Below are 14,851 nucleotides of genomic sequence, written 5' to 3'. Positions count from 1 at the left end.
GTTAATACTGTGTCCTGTTGTGAGAGGAGCCAGGAAATACAGCAGTGCCTATGTATTATTTACAGCTACCTATTTACATGATTAGTATCACTTCCATTCCGTACAGCCATTATAGTTTCATCATCTCCACAAGAAGCCTTGTGTCTCTCAGAATAAATAACCCTGTGTTCTGTGGCCACCTCTTGAGCCAATCTGCCATATAAAATGAACTGTAAGGACTCTACCAGAACAACTGGGGATTGGTGGTGTTTATGACCACAAGATTGATGACAAAAATTGTAAACACAGATCCCAAGCAGCAAATCATCATTTCCAGTGTAGAATTGGTCTACAGCAGATAAGTGCATATTCATTACCAAAAATCAAGGTAAATATATACAAGCATTAAATTAATTTGAAAGACTGGAACAGGGGAAAAAAAAATCGAAGTGCATAAGTGTGCTGTAGTGTCTAAATATACACATTCCTTATGCTATTGCAGTTTAATGTGTACCAAAAGTTTGTTGAGGCTCGTGTCTCAGCTTTCACGCTGAAGGCTGTGGTTTTCTTTTATGAGTTTGTTGTCACTGATGAAATTCACTGCTGAGCAAAGGGCCACACAGATCTGTTAAGAATAACAGAAATCTAAAGAGTGAAGAAAAAAAAAAAAAAAAGATAAAATTTCTCATAGCAAACTTGTTCTGTTCTCTTACAAGAGAGAAACTCGGAGTGCTGGCTGCAGTTCATGACAAATACAGTTCAGAACCTACAAGAGGAATGCTCTTGGTGGGAGGAAACAGCTGCTGCACAGTTGTTACCATATTCATACAAGTGCAGCTCCCTGGAAGCGGCCGTTACACAGGGCATGGCAAGGATGGAAATGCCTCTGTCGTGGTGGTCCTTTAATGCTGGGATTTGATCTGTCAGAGCTGTGACAGATTCTAGTGATATCCTGACTGGAACAGATTCAGATGTGGGAACTCCACATGGGATTTTTTCAACTCTCACTATAGGAAGCAGACAAGGATGTGGCCTGTTTCCTTAACTTTCTCTGTTTCTAGCTGTGCTTCCAGGTCAGGTCCATCCAGGTCAGTTCCCTGTTACCAGCAGTGTAGACAAACAGAGCAGCAGGTCCATGAAATAGTTAATGAGCCTATGTCCTGTCCATAGGGAGGAGAAGCAGGAAAAAACATATGACAAGTAGCAAATGTGCTCAGAACTTCACTGCTAGGGAAAGGGAGTTTTTAATTCTATTAGTAATGAAACTCTTGCACTTAATGCCCTAGGTACAGCACTGAAGTGGAGCCCATCTTTTAAACATGATGTGATTTTGAAGCTAAGGTTCAGACTGAAACTGCAGCCCCAATAGAGAAGGACTAAGGGAATTAGGGGAGGGGAAAAAAAAAGAAAAAGAAAACAAATTAGTCTTGCTCTGTATGCTGAATTAGTTCTGTAGTCATGCTTTTGGTTTTGTGTCTCAACTCTGTCTTCAGACGGCCAACAAAATTCCAGAGAAGAGCTGACACTGGCCCAACTAATCGGCAGTTCTTGCTGAGATAAAAATCATGATGGAATTTCCAAGTGAAGTCAATAAGAGCTAGAATAAAATCACAGGAGTTAATTTTCAAACCCTGAAATGTTCAACTGATAGATAAGAAAGAAGATGCAAAACTCTCTTTGTATTTTGTGTGTTAGTTTATCAGAGTGTGCCAGGATTTGTTCTTGCTCCATCTAAACCCGGCCATTATGATGGTGGAAATAAATAACATAATCACTCTGAGTCATACAGAAAAATATTTACATACTGATGACTTGGTTCACGGTCATGAAACTGAAAACATCAGAAGTGTTACTGTCAATTATGCTTGGAAAAGCAGCTACATTAAAATTGGGATATTTTTTCTTTTAGTGACCAGATACTGTTCTCATGCATCATTTTTGTTCACTGGTGTTCTGCTTGGAGCTGAAAGTATTAGATACATGTGATAATGAGTTCAGCATATGTAATGAACAGTGAGAAACTGCATGGAAAATAGAGTGAGAGGAGAAAAGCAGGAAGAACAAGGCTGTAGGATGATGTGAGCAGTAGCTAGAATGTGGTGTGAACCGACTGTCCTTGGAGGAGAGGAAGCTGCAGGCAAATACAGGTAATACAGACACACACACAACAGGGGTGGGCACAGTTTAAAGTTGCTGAAAATAAAACCAACATAATCACAAGTTTGAGTATTTCAGTAAAGACTGAGAGAGGAGGGATGAATTTCAGAGCTTTTATGGATGAGAAGTGACACAACTTGCTCCAAGGGCTTGGAAGTGGTGCACATTGTGCAGCTGCCAACAGTTAAACAAGTTGCTAAGATCCTCTCAAGAGCCTTTAGACTCACTGCCAGAGAAGAACTTGCCCATAACCCTTGGCATCTTATTCACTAAATCTTCCTTCTTTTTTTTTTTTTTTTTTTCTTTTTTTTCTTTTTTTTGTAAATTATAGCAGATCTCCTCTTAGTGTCAGATCAAAATGTTGATAGATCAGGAGAATAAACCAGCACAGAGCTCTGGGTGAGGTGCCACAGGGTCCATGGGCTGATTCCAGCCCTGGGTAAACTTTCTTAAAGCTCCTTTACTGTTTCTTCCCATTCCCTGTGGTAACAGAAGAAATGATGTGGGTGTTTCTTCCCTCCTCTTCCCTACAGTTTTAAGCCTGATTTTTAAAATGTCTTTTTGTAATTTGAAATAATTATTTACTTTCCTCCCTTTGTCCACAGTTAATCTGCTGTGGGATTTGTCCCTTTGATGTCCTGAGTTGACAATGAAATTTATCTTAGCAAAAGAAGAGGCTGGGGGCATATGTCAGAATGCACAAACACACAAAAACCCAATCTCTTCTCAAATGGGCCAGGCTGGCAGTTTTTATGGTGCATAAGCTTCAAAGGTGACAGCCTAATAAAAAGAACAGAAGCAGTTTGAGTCAACATTAATTTCTTAAAGGACTTTTTTTACAATCTCTTTATTTATTTCTCTTGGCCTCTCCACTTTACGTACCAGCTGCATTAATATGTGAAATAACTGCTTAATGCATCACACCCCAGAATGCTTAGGGACTTTAATTTTACAGCAAAGTAGGTTATAGTATGAAGACTGTCTCCCTTTTTAAAGTTCATGCACCAGTTTTAGATTGCTCTTCTTGAGAGGTTTACGGTTCCCTGTTTTCATTGCCAATGATTTAATTTGATTTTCTTCAAGAAGTCTGTCCTGTTGTACTACTCTATGCACTTTTTAATGAGATTTGGAATATTAATAGAGTTTTGCAAGCAAGACCTGGCAAACAACAGTGTATGTAGTACATAATGATCTCTGCAGAGTACAAGGGATAATAAAATGGGTATCCAAGGTTTACAGTATTTTAATTCTTTTTTCCAGTGTATATCCAACAGATACCAAATCTCACTCTTAACCCAACACAAATTATCAGTTATCAGATTTGTTTCCAAACTCTTCTTTGAGAAACACCTGGCCTCCTTTATTCTGATTCACTAGTTATTGACAAGTGTATTACCAAATTTCTTTAAACTGCTGTGAAAACCAGGCTGCTCACCCTTGTGCTTAACTGGTGTCCCATATGCTCTTGTGATGTGTGGCATTTTCTTTTATATTTATTAACCTTTGTTTTAAAGGAAATGAGAAAAAACCCATGGTTCTTAAATATCTGGTGTTAGTTTAGACCTGTAGCAGTCATGTAACACTTACTATTAATGACAGCATGTCTTGGTTTTTCTTTCTTTTTCTTTTTCTTTGCAGTTTGTGGCCCATCCAAACTGTCAGCAACAGCTACTGACAATCTGGTATGAAAATCTCTCAGGATTACGGGAGCAGACCATAGCTATCAAGTGTCTGGTGGTGCTGGTTGTGGCATTGGGCCTTCCCTTTCTAGCCATTGGTTATTGGATTGCACCATGTAGCAGGGTACTGAATTTTATAAATTATGTGTCTTGTGCTGTTCTCGGGGCTGCTTTTCTTTTTCTGGCAGTCAACATGCAATTTCTGCTGCTTCCAAATTTTAACTAATTAATGATATTTTTAGCCATCTCTAACCTTGAGCCAAAGGATGCTAAGGGTTTTCTTGTTATTTGCACTGTAAAGAGGGACCACAATGATGAAGTGTGAACATAAATTAGCATTAAGCTGAAGGAAAGAAAAATAACCTTCTCTGAGAGCTTTTTTTCCTTTTTAAATTTCCCTAGGTTGTGCTCACCTCACTGTCTCTGCTGTGTCATTTCTTTGCATTGCTAACATGGATTTTCTGAAAGTCACCGCTCAGATTCTTTATTAAGTCTCCTCTGGTGGCATCCTAAGGTCTCATGCTGTTCCCATATAAACCATTAGCAGAACATCTGTTGACTTTACTGATGCAGAACTTAATCTTAAGTAAAATATTTGTTATACCAGCCCTAGGAGGTCTGTTTGCCAGCTGAACCATAGAGCAGAAATTAAATTAAATGCATCATTCTGACCACGTTGTGGGGCATATTTGTAAAAGAGCATAGCTGTAAACTCTTACCTTTTTAAAAATATGTGAAAGTGTAAGAGTGCTCCCACCTTTCCTGCTGGTCTCAGAAGGAAAGGAACATCAGTTTCTTTGAAATCCTGATGGTCTGTAGCACATGAATTGTTTGCAAATCAGGTGTACTGGTAGATCTTTGGTAAATCAGATGATGGAAGATTTTTCTGTTGCATTAACATTTAAAAAAATTTTAAGTACATTTACTCCTGTGCTGAATGTCGTCTTTCAATTTTATTTCCTTAGCATATGTAAAGCAAAGAAATGTGAGTTTCTTTTATATTTCATTCTTTTAGTTAACCTCAAAGAGGATAAGGTTTTTCTCATCTACATATTTGAAGGGAACTTGATCTTTTCTCTGGGTTAAATATTTATTTACTTGAAAGATAAACCTTTATGAAAATAGCATAATTGTTACACTCATTATCCTCTGAAATGTCACTTTCCATTAATATCTTTAGTAAATCTATTCCTCACAGCTCCATATAATAGGAACATGTTAATATATTTTTAGCTGGTGTCTAACATGGAAAAGTGACATTTGTCCTTGAGCTCTAATTCCCAGTAGCAGAAACGTCTGACGTTTTTCCTCAGTGCTCATGTCAAATAAAAGTGCTATACAGTCAGGTCAGTTGTTGGATATTGCAATTACAAAACACTTTGTAAAGGTCAGGAGCAGGAAGGGAACATGAGATTGTTTGCCCAGGTAGTAAATACAGTTTAATGTGTGCTGGTTTGCTTAGTTCATAGTAGCTGACCCAAATTTCAAGGAAAACAATTCCTTGAAATAAGAAAGCTCATGTGGTCTTCTGGAAGCAGCTGGTCCCCTCTTCTGGTGCAGACAGACTGCCCCTACTGCTGCTGTTTTTTTCTTTTACCAGGTGCAGATGTGAATTAAACCTGCTGAATTTATTTTAAAAATCACTAATATTTTTGATTCTATTTTTCTTAGTCCGTTTTGTGGAACAGTGGTTAGTTTTAATAGACACATGCACTTATTTGGCACTTAGAGCTCTGAAGGTGTGTTCTGTGGATGGAATATGGTAGCCAGAGATAAGAAAACAACTAATTTTTCCTAGAGCTATAGTTATAGAAAAGTTCATGGTACACTCTTGTTGTTAGGGAAAGTGTTTTGATGGAGTTGGAGATTTTAATAATTTATCTTTCCCTGGGCTTGCTTTACAAACTCTTCCTGGTCACTGCTATTGTACATTTGCAATTCCTCAGAGTGTTTCCCCTCAAACATTGCCATCTAGAGTTTGTGGAAGAACATGAGCACTCACTAAAAGGACAACAAACTCTGTGAGGCTCCCTGTGGGAGCCTTTTGTCTGAAATGGCAAAGCATCACAGCTGAGTGCTATTGGAAGGATATCCTTTAAGAATGAGGTTTCTGGCTCTCCTGAGCTCTCAGTGCCCATTTATACTTCTGGAATGCCTGATGTTTCTTTGACAAAACTGAGTGACTGCTTTCATTCTGCCTTTGCAGCTTGGAAGAATTCTTCGAAGCCCATTTATGAAATTTGTGGCACATGCAGCATCCTTCATTATTTTCCTAGGCCTGCTGGTGTTCAACGCTTCAGACAGATTTGAGGGCATAACGACACTGCCAAATGTCACTGTTACTGATTACCCCAAGCAGATCTTTAGGGTGAAGACTACCCAGTTCACCTGGACAGAAATGCTGATCATGGTGTGGGTTCTTGGTAGGTATATTGCCCCTTCATCTTCCTGTTTTCCTGCAAATAGAAACTCTGAGAGGGAGGAGAGAAGCCCAGGTCCTAAACCTTTGATCCAGCTGCCATGTGTGGCAACCACTATACCCTTAGGGCAGGTAAACAGGGCATGAGGACAGATTTGGAATCATTTGTAACTCCTGGTTTAATCACTGCATTATCCTAAACTGTGTCAGGGTATGGAGGTGAGTATCACTTGCATGCTGCCTTTTGGGAGTTGCAGTTTATACTCTTTATTTGACAAAAGGCAAGGACTGGGATTTTCCAGTCCAGTGTGTGGCTGCTCTGAGTGTGGCTGGGATGGCAGCAGCAGCAGCTCCTTTTAATTACACAGCCAGAGAAACAATAAAAAGTTTTTGGGGTTGTGATTTTGTTATTTTTTGGTTTTTGTTTTCCCTAAGAAGCCTCTTTGAATCAAGTAAAAAGTCTTGATTCACAGCGACTGCATCTCATGGTTATGGTGAGGCTGTGATCTGGATTAAATCCACATAAATTAATTTCTGAGAAGAAGTTTAAGTAAGAAAAATGAATTACACATAGCCAAATTCCACTCTCTATGCTGAAAAGCATCTTATTCTGTAAAGTGGAAAAATAGTGTTATAATTGTGCCCTTTTTATATTGGGTCATCTGTGTTGTTGGGTACCTGTGTTCTTGTGGAAAAATTAAACTCTCTGACTCAGAAGTGGCTTAGGAATGTAAATGGTAAGAAAGTAAGAGAAAGAAACTCTTTCCCCACACTTTGTTTTCCCTCCTTTGGAATTACAGAGGGTTTGTTGTTAGCCCACAGTACTTTCACTGCAAAGTCAAGGCTCTACTCTGCCCTCTCTGATGGGGTGATGTCTGAACTATATTTCCATTAATTAATCTCAATTAATACCTTACTATTTGATCAACCCTGTGGAAACCAAGAGAGAATAACCTTAGTGAAGGGGATGATGATGCTGTGATACTGCAAAAAAGTGAATCTTTGCTCCACTGGTATCACCCACTTCCATGAAATGGGAGAATGCAGGGAATTTAAATGACAACTGTTTGGCAAACATTGCTGTGCTTTTTCATTTCTTGTTGCAGGGATGATGTGGTCAGAATGCAAAGAGCTGTGGCTGGAAGGACCCAGGGAATACATCTTGCAGTTATGGAATGTTCTGGATTTCGGGATGCTGTCCATTTTCATTGCTGCTTTCACAGCCAGGCTCCTGGCATTCCTTCAGGCCACAAAAGCACAACAGTATGTGGACAACTACATTGAGGAGAACGACCTCTCTGAGGTCACACTTCCTCCAGAAATTGAATATTTTACTTATGGTGAGCTTAGTTTTTCTCAAACAAACACATTTGATCATAGGAAAGCTTGAAGGATGCAGTTAGAAGCCTCTCTTTACCCTAGAGCTGAATTTGACCCCCTTTTTTTTTTTTGTTCAGTTGTTTCATAGTTATTAATGTTCATAAACATCTATCAGCATTTCCTCCTGAAGGAAGGATGCTGGCCCTGTTAAGGTCTGCTTAAGTAGAATAAAATACTAAATACTTATTGCAGTGCAGAAATTGTCAATAAAGGTGTGATTAATCTGTATTTTCAACACAAGAAAAGGCTGCTGACGTTGTATTTTAGGATGGGCTTAAATATATTATAACAGCAGACTTGGTTTTGTTACTTATCCTAATTTCAATAACCAATCTGAACTTGTGCATATGTAAATACACATTTAGAAACACAGGGTATTTTGATATGAAATACACTTCAGTTCAATCTCTGCTAAGATGGTGCATGAATTCACACAGTAATTTATGAATTTCTGTATAACTCAATTGTTTCTGTGCACATTGTGTGTAAAACCCACAATCCTATTTATTTTGAGGTAATTGGCAAAAATCTTTATGGTCACTATGGGAATTAGGTTATATCCTGCGAAAAGCAAAAGCTTGGTGTGACTAATAAATGAAATTGTTCATCAGGCAACACTTCCCATCAATAAAACTCCAAATAGGAATAAATTTCCCAGCTTTACCGTAGTGCTTGTTAAGATAGCTCACCTTAAAAGATGCAGTAAGGAATTAGTTATTGTCTAGCTCAAGTTAAAATGCAAACTGCAGAAGAAAATTTCATGTTTCTTCAAGTTACTTTTCTTCTAACAGAAAGTAATGTAATTCGTATTCATAATTTGTGACTTAAATGAAATAGGAATAGAGCAGCAACTATTAGACTCTTCAAATATTTGTCTCAACTAAATTCAGACACATTACTGGAAAAATCCTATCAAGATTTATTCCTCAAGATTGTGATAAATGAGTAACCCCTGTATTTCATATCTTCCAGCTAGAGATAAATGGCTCCCATCTGATCCTCAGATAATATCTGAAGGCCTTTATGCAATTGCTGTTGTTCTCAGCTTTTCTCGGATCGCGTATATCCTGCCTGCAAATGAGAGTTTTGGGCCCTTGCAGATCTCACTTGGAAGGACTGTTAAGGACATCTTCAAGTTTATGGTCCTTTTTATTATGGTTTTTCTTGCATTTATGATTGGAATGTTCATACTGTACTCCTACTACCTTGGAGCTAAACTAAACCCGGCCTTTACAACGTAAGTATGAGGTTTCATTGTAAGTAAAAAGCCAATCAAAACGTTCAGGTTTTTCATTAAGATAACAAAGTCTCTGGGATATTGTGTGCTCTCTCTTAGCATTAAAATAAAAGTGAAGACCTCAGAGAGCAGAACACAAAAGACCAATTGTTCCCTGTTTGTATAATGGAAGCTTTCCTTTCAGCCTGAAATAATTTCACCTGTATATATTTCAATCACCCAGACTTCTTGGTGGGCAACCAATTGGAAGAGAATATTACTTGATATAAAATACCTTTCTAGTTCATGTTGTTCTGCATGTATTGTTACAGCTCTATTAGCTGTGATGGATAGGTGGAGCACAGAGGAGAAGTAGAAAGTGCTGTGAAAAATGCTTCCTTGCATGTTTGTTGTTTTGATCAGTGCTCTGATTCGCAGACAAATAAATTGAGGTTGTTTATCAGTGACTGTAAACACAACTTAGGTATTTCTCTGTGTAGTTACTAATAATACCTTCCTTTTTTTTTTTTCCTACAGAGTGGAAGAAAGTTTCAAGACCTTATTTTGGTCGATATTTGGCTTGTCTGAAGTAACCTCTGTTGTCCTCAAATACGATCACAAATTCATTGAGAACATTGGTTATGTTCTTTATGGCATTTACAACGTCACAATGGTGGTGGTTCTGCTCAACATGCTGATTGCTATGATCAACAGTTCATATCAAGAAATAGAGGTTCTGTTCTCAAGTTTTTCTCTTCTGTTATGCTGAAAAAAGGGCAGAATTGATAGGAATTATTTCAGTGATAGGCAAAGAGTACAAACAAGAGATTACCACAGGAAAGGATATCACAGGATGTATAAAGTAAGGCTGACTTTGTCTAACAATTCAGCCAAGCTGCAGAACCTCACAGGATCTAAACAAGTTTATCTCGTGCCATGTACACACATTATTTTTGGCATCCAACTCCGATTAAAAAACAAATCAGAAAACATAGAGTATTGAAGATACTTGGGTTTCAGAAGTAAATCTCAGGCTGCTGAAATGAAAGTAAAAGTGCATTTAGAGTGCCAGCTTTCCAGATCATGAGTTCAAAGAGTACTACATTCACACAGGCGCCAGCACATGCCCACACAAACAGGAAGAAGGATAATCTAAGACATAGTGTACAAATGGATATGTCATTCCCAGCCTTTTCAGTGAGTTCTGGGAAATGTTAGGGAATTCAGCAGGAGAAAACTAGTTATAGTCTAGCCTTGGAATACTTTGGTAAGAGTGTATTAGGACAAAATAAGTTTGTTAGTATTTAACACCATTTTTTCAGTTCCACAAAGTTTTTGTTTTCTATACTGCATTATAAATCAGACTTGCTTGTCCTGGTTATGTAAAAAGCTGTGAGCACTACCATTTTAAGCCAGTTTTTGTCTTGAGTCTAATACTTCAACACTTGTGCAAGTAACAAACTCATGTGACCACTTTAATAAGAAAAACAAGACTTGAAAAACCCCTGAAAGCTCCACTTTAAATAGCAGGGAGTTTATATGTTGGCTTTCACTTGATGCAAAAATTATGCTTGTTTAAATGCTTCATGTGCTTGAACTATGTATTCTCAATGAAATGTTGCCATAAAGCGACAACTGAAATTTGGTTAAAATAGACTAAGTAAAGTGGTTGCATTTCTGCAGACCTGCTGGAAGTCTTACTAGCAAAAAAATAACATTTTATCTAAAACCAGAAAGATATTTTAAAGCAATTTCATTTGAAAGAAGCTTTGCATTTCATAAAAACAGAGTGCATCATCTATTTTATTTCCTAACACAGGATGACAGTGATGTAGAGTGGAAGTTTGCTCGTTCTAAACTTTGGCTGTCATATTTTGATGATGGAAAAACATTACCTCCACCCTTCAGTCTGGTACCAAGCCCCAAATCTTTTTTCTATTTCATCATGAGGATCATTAACTTCTCTAAGTGCAGGAGGAGACGGCTACAGAAGGACATTGAAATGGGAATGGGCAACTCCAAATCAAGGGTAGGTTCTGAGATCTTTTCATTGCAGTGAAGAATTCTGTGTACATTCCATTCTTAGTTTTAGCCTTTAATCCATGCTTCTGCTGGTAGTAGAGTAATTAATCACCTCTATCAATAAATCTCTATGTCAGACTGCCTAAACATACTGCATAAAACAAGAAATAGATTTAATTTTTCTTGGAACAACCAAATCTAGGGAAACACAATTAAAACAAAAATTGATGAGTGTTCAAAGGTGCAAATAATTCCACAAGGAGTTACCTGAATATTGATTAAAGATACTTGAAGCCTGTTTCCTCAGAACAGGATGGCTAAAATTATCAGCATTAAAAAAAAAAACAACCAACAAAAACAACCAAACAACAAAACCAACATGAAGTTCAAGGCAATCTTACTTTTTTTAAAAATAATATTCTGATACAGTAAAAGATGGAAAGATCTTCAACATGTCTAAAGAAAAAAAAATGTAGCTGAATCCTAACTGTGAATTCCATAATTTACTTTAATTTTGTCTTATTTCTTCCTAGTTAAACCTTTTCACTCAGTCAAACTCCAGAGTTTTTGAATCCCACAGTTTTAACAGCATTCTCAATCAGCCAACACGCTATCAGGTGAGTAAACACAGTGATCACTGTCCTGAGTAATAGAATTGTGAGAAGGTTCCAGCAGAATTTTGTGTTTCAAGTACATTTTGCCTTCACCAGATAAAGAAAACCTCCTGTGGAAATCAAACTCTAGAATGCTTCTTGAAAAAAAAAGACACTTATTGTCCAAGCCCATTATTTGAAGTATTTCAAAACTAGCTCATGCATTACTTAAAATTGGTGTTTGATGTCCCAGTTTGGAAAGTGTGAGGAGCAAACATCTGAAACTGGGGAAGGAATATCTGAAATGGGTTTTTGGGTAAGGGATGTGAAAGCTGACTAGGATGGCTGTTCCCTTCCTTTCTCAGCATGCCCCCAGAAAAGCCCCTTTGAGGCAAGTGCTTCATCTGGGGCTGTTCATTCTTCCTCTTAGGCAGATGTGACAGAGAGAGCTAAGAAAGAAAAATGAACAATGTTTAATTATATAATCTCACCTGATAATATAACTGTTTTAATATGGCAGCAAATAATGAAGAGACTGATAAAACGTTATGTTCTGAAAGCACAAGTGGACAAAGAGAATGATGAAGTCAATGAAGGTAAGAAAGAGACTGAAATATTCAGAGGCAATTTTTTTCATGTTGTATTAGGAATCAGTATTACAGTGATGCATGGGGTTTTTGAGTGAAAAGAGGGATTATTTCTATTTCACATGGGCCGAGGCTCAGATAGCAATGGAAGTATGCCCATGTCATAAAAAGTGGAAAAGTAGGACTAAAGAAGTAAAACTGAGAAATATTATGGGCCCCATTTTACAGATAGAAAATGAAAGCACAGACATAATGCACAGAGGAAACCTGTGAAGGAGCCACTAACTATTCACACTTCCAGAGTCTTAATCAAAGCTGCAGGATTTTCCTGTCTCATTCAGCTGAACACATAATTACACACTATTCACCACTTTACACCATGAACTACTTGTCTTCCTTCATAAAGCTGTGAGGAATAATCACCTGTGAAGCTGCCCATTATTAAACAAAGCTCCACAGTCAGCTGTGTGGTGATAAAAATGACAAATGTAACCTCTATTTTGGTGGGAGACCTTTCGAGAAACAGAGGATCTGAGCTCCCTGGCAGATGTGAGAGGTGCTTGCTCTAGGTGCACACCCTAACTCACCACTAGGATGAGTCCTCCTTCCTCCAACCTTCCAGGAATGAAACACGGGCCTGCAGTCCAACAAGGAAACGCCTGTGCTCTGGGCAGATCCCCAAACAAAAACTAGTTAGAATGTTACCAAGCAATAGAGTGATGCAGTGATGGATAGTCTGGGGTCAGAAGATGTTTTATTGGCATGGCAGCATCAGGCAGCTGTGTTTGTGGTGTGAGGGGCCTGAATGGGTTGCTCAGCTCTCAGCTAAGGCAGCAAAGCTTCTGTTTTGCTCCTTACTTGCTCTCTGCTTACCTGTAACTCTGCAGCAAGAAGCAGGGGGAGCAAAAAAGATTAAATTAAATCCCCCTCAGTGCCTTGAAAAGGCAGCATTGTGCACTGACTGTTATCCTGACACTTCCCCATCCTGTGTGGCTGTACAGAGCTGTGATTGTCAGTGACAAAAGCAGAAAGGCTCCTAAAAGTGAAACCTCTCAGCATGCTGCTCTCCTGAATTCCCACTGCTTTCCTCCTGTTCCTGCTCTGTGATGTAGGAAATCATCTGCCTAGTGACTGATGAAAAGACCGTTCTGTCACCAGCAGTGCCAGCCCTTTCCTGATGCCACTTTTGTGTTGGCAGAGATGTATTTAAATTAGCAAGTCATGCAGAAGAATCAGGGTTTACTGACATCATCGTGGTTCTGGCTTTGGCACCAGGTTTTGTAGAGGAAGGTCCACTTTGAGCAGGGCAAGTAACCCTTGAGTTTCACTCTTCAGCTGCACAGCAAAGTGCTCTGTGTCCTGATCATCTCACTGGCACCCAAATTACAGCCCAGCCTCTGAAGACACAATTCTTGAAGTCTGCTATACCCTGAACAGAAAACATTTCTATGTACTACAACTACTTTAACAAAAGTCTAGATATTTTCCCTGTTCTGCATCACTAGAGAATTTAAGTGTCTCTTCATGCTCTTTTGTTTTGTACATGACAAATCATTTCCAGAGGCAGATACTGTGTAAGAATTCACATCCCTCACACTTGCTGGAAGAACAGTATTTGAACATTTTTAAATGCTTTTGCTCTTGAACAGAATATCCTACAAGGGAAAACGTGCTGCTACTTATTACGAGCCTGGCCTTGACAGGTGTCTTTGTTTAAATGTGTTTTTTATATTTGTGTCAAATTATAACATTGTGTTAAATTGGTTGACTTTTTCTAATTCCAAGGATGTGGGTAAGGAAGAGGAGAGAGACTCAGAAGCCGTGAGTTTTACCGCCAGCTCTGCCACACTTTTCCTTTGTGATTTTGGCACATCCCTTCAGAAAAAAAAACTTTTCCTTTTCTCTCTAAAATGGGGATACTAATATTTACCAGCTGTTCAGCAGTGTTGGTGTGATTAATTCATTAACCTTTGTACAGCCCTTTGGGAATTTCTGATGTTCTGTATACACGTGGAGCACAAAGTGAGCCCCCAGTGGGCTGTTAAAATTCATTCGGTGATGTTTAGGGATGGAGACACATCACAGAGAATGAGGAAGAGGTAAATCCTCCTGAGCCATCCTGTACCTGCTCTCATGAACATTTTGGGATGATGATCTTGAATAGGCACTGATGTGACTTAACAGAAGAGTATGGCCTGAATTTTGAACTTCGCTAACGAGTGTTTCTTTCCATTATTAATTCAGGTGAACTAAAGGAAATCAAACAGGACATCTCCAGTCTTCGCTATGAACTGTTGGAGGATAAGTCCCAAGCAACAGAGGAGTTGGCAATTTTAATACATAAACTCAGTGAGAAACTAAATCCTAATATGCTGAGATGTGAATGATTCAACAAAGGAACCGTGGCTTCGACTACAGCACAACTATTTATTGGCAATAATATTTCAGTATCTTATACTTGAAAAAAATGTATTGTAGATTTTTAGCACTAAATAACTTTATGTACAGCTTCTCTGGAATTTAGTCTTAGGAACTTTTATTAACTCACCACAAAAAGATTGCTCTCTTCATTTTAATTGTCTAAAAGCAAGAACTATCATAACATTTTTTTTTTGCATTTATGCATTAAAAAGGTATAATGGTATCGATTGCTGATATTTTAACAGGTTTATGACTACATGTGGAGAATTCTTTGCACTAAATTTGCAGGACAAAAAATTAACAGTTACAGTGTAATACTCTGTTCCTTGCAGTGTCCAGGTACAAAATAGGATTTTTCATACTACAATAAACCAACTAGAGATGAGTGGAGGATTACT

General features: G+C 38.3%; 1 protein-coding gene across 3 annotated transcripts in view; it reads left to right on the top strand.

Moving 5' to 3' along the window:
- The window catches only part of TRPC3 (transient receptor potential cation channel subfamily C member 3), a 33,398-nt gene extending 18,560 nt beyond the window's left edge, over positions 1 to 14,838 (top strand). For 2 of the 3 annotated variants that reach the window (XM_015624270.2, XM_015624268.3), the window contains exons 4-12: positions 3,775 to 3,939; positions 6,022 to 6,238; positions 7,341 to 7,574; positions 8,587 to 8,851; positions 9,368 to 9,563; positions 10,650 to 10,859; positions 11,386 to 11,469; positions 11,966 to 12,041; positions 14,277 to 14,838. In XM_015624270.2, the coding sequence (XP_015479756.1) occupies positions 3,775 to 3,939; positions 6,022 to 6,238; positions 7,341 to 7,574; positions 8,587 to 8,851; positions 9,368 to 9,563; positions 10,650 to 10,859; positions 11,386 to 11,469; positions 11,966 to 12,041; positions 14,277 to 14,419 (1,590 nt within the window). In that variant the 3' untranslated portion in view covers positions 14,420 to 14,838. Of the gene's footprint in view, positions 1 to 3,774; positions 3,940 to 6,021; positions 6,239 to 7,340; positions 7,575 to 8,586; positions 8,852 to 9,367; positions 9,564 to 10,649; positions 10,860 to 11,385; positions 11,470 to 11,965; positions 12,042 to 13,817; positions 13,854 to 14,276 lie in introns of all 3 variants that reach the window. The other variant, XM_033513590.1, reaches the window with a different exon arrangement.
- Positions 14,839 to 14,851: the final 13 nt, after the last annotated feature.

This window comes from Parus major, chromosome 4 (genome assembly GCF_001522545.3).
Source record: "Parus major isolate Abel chromosome 4, Parus_major1.1, whole genome shotgun sequence".
NCBI lineage: Eukaryota > Metazoa > Chordata > Aves > Passeriformes > Paridae > Parus > Parus major.
This window is presented reverse-complemented; position numbering and strand designations above follow the sequence as displayed.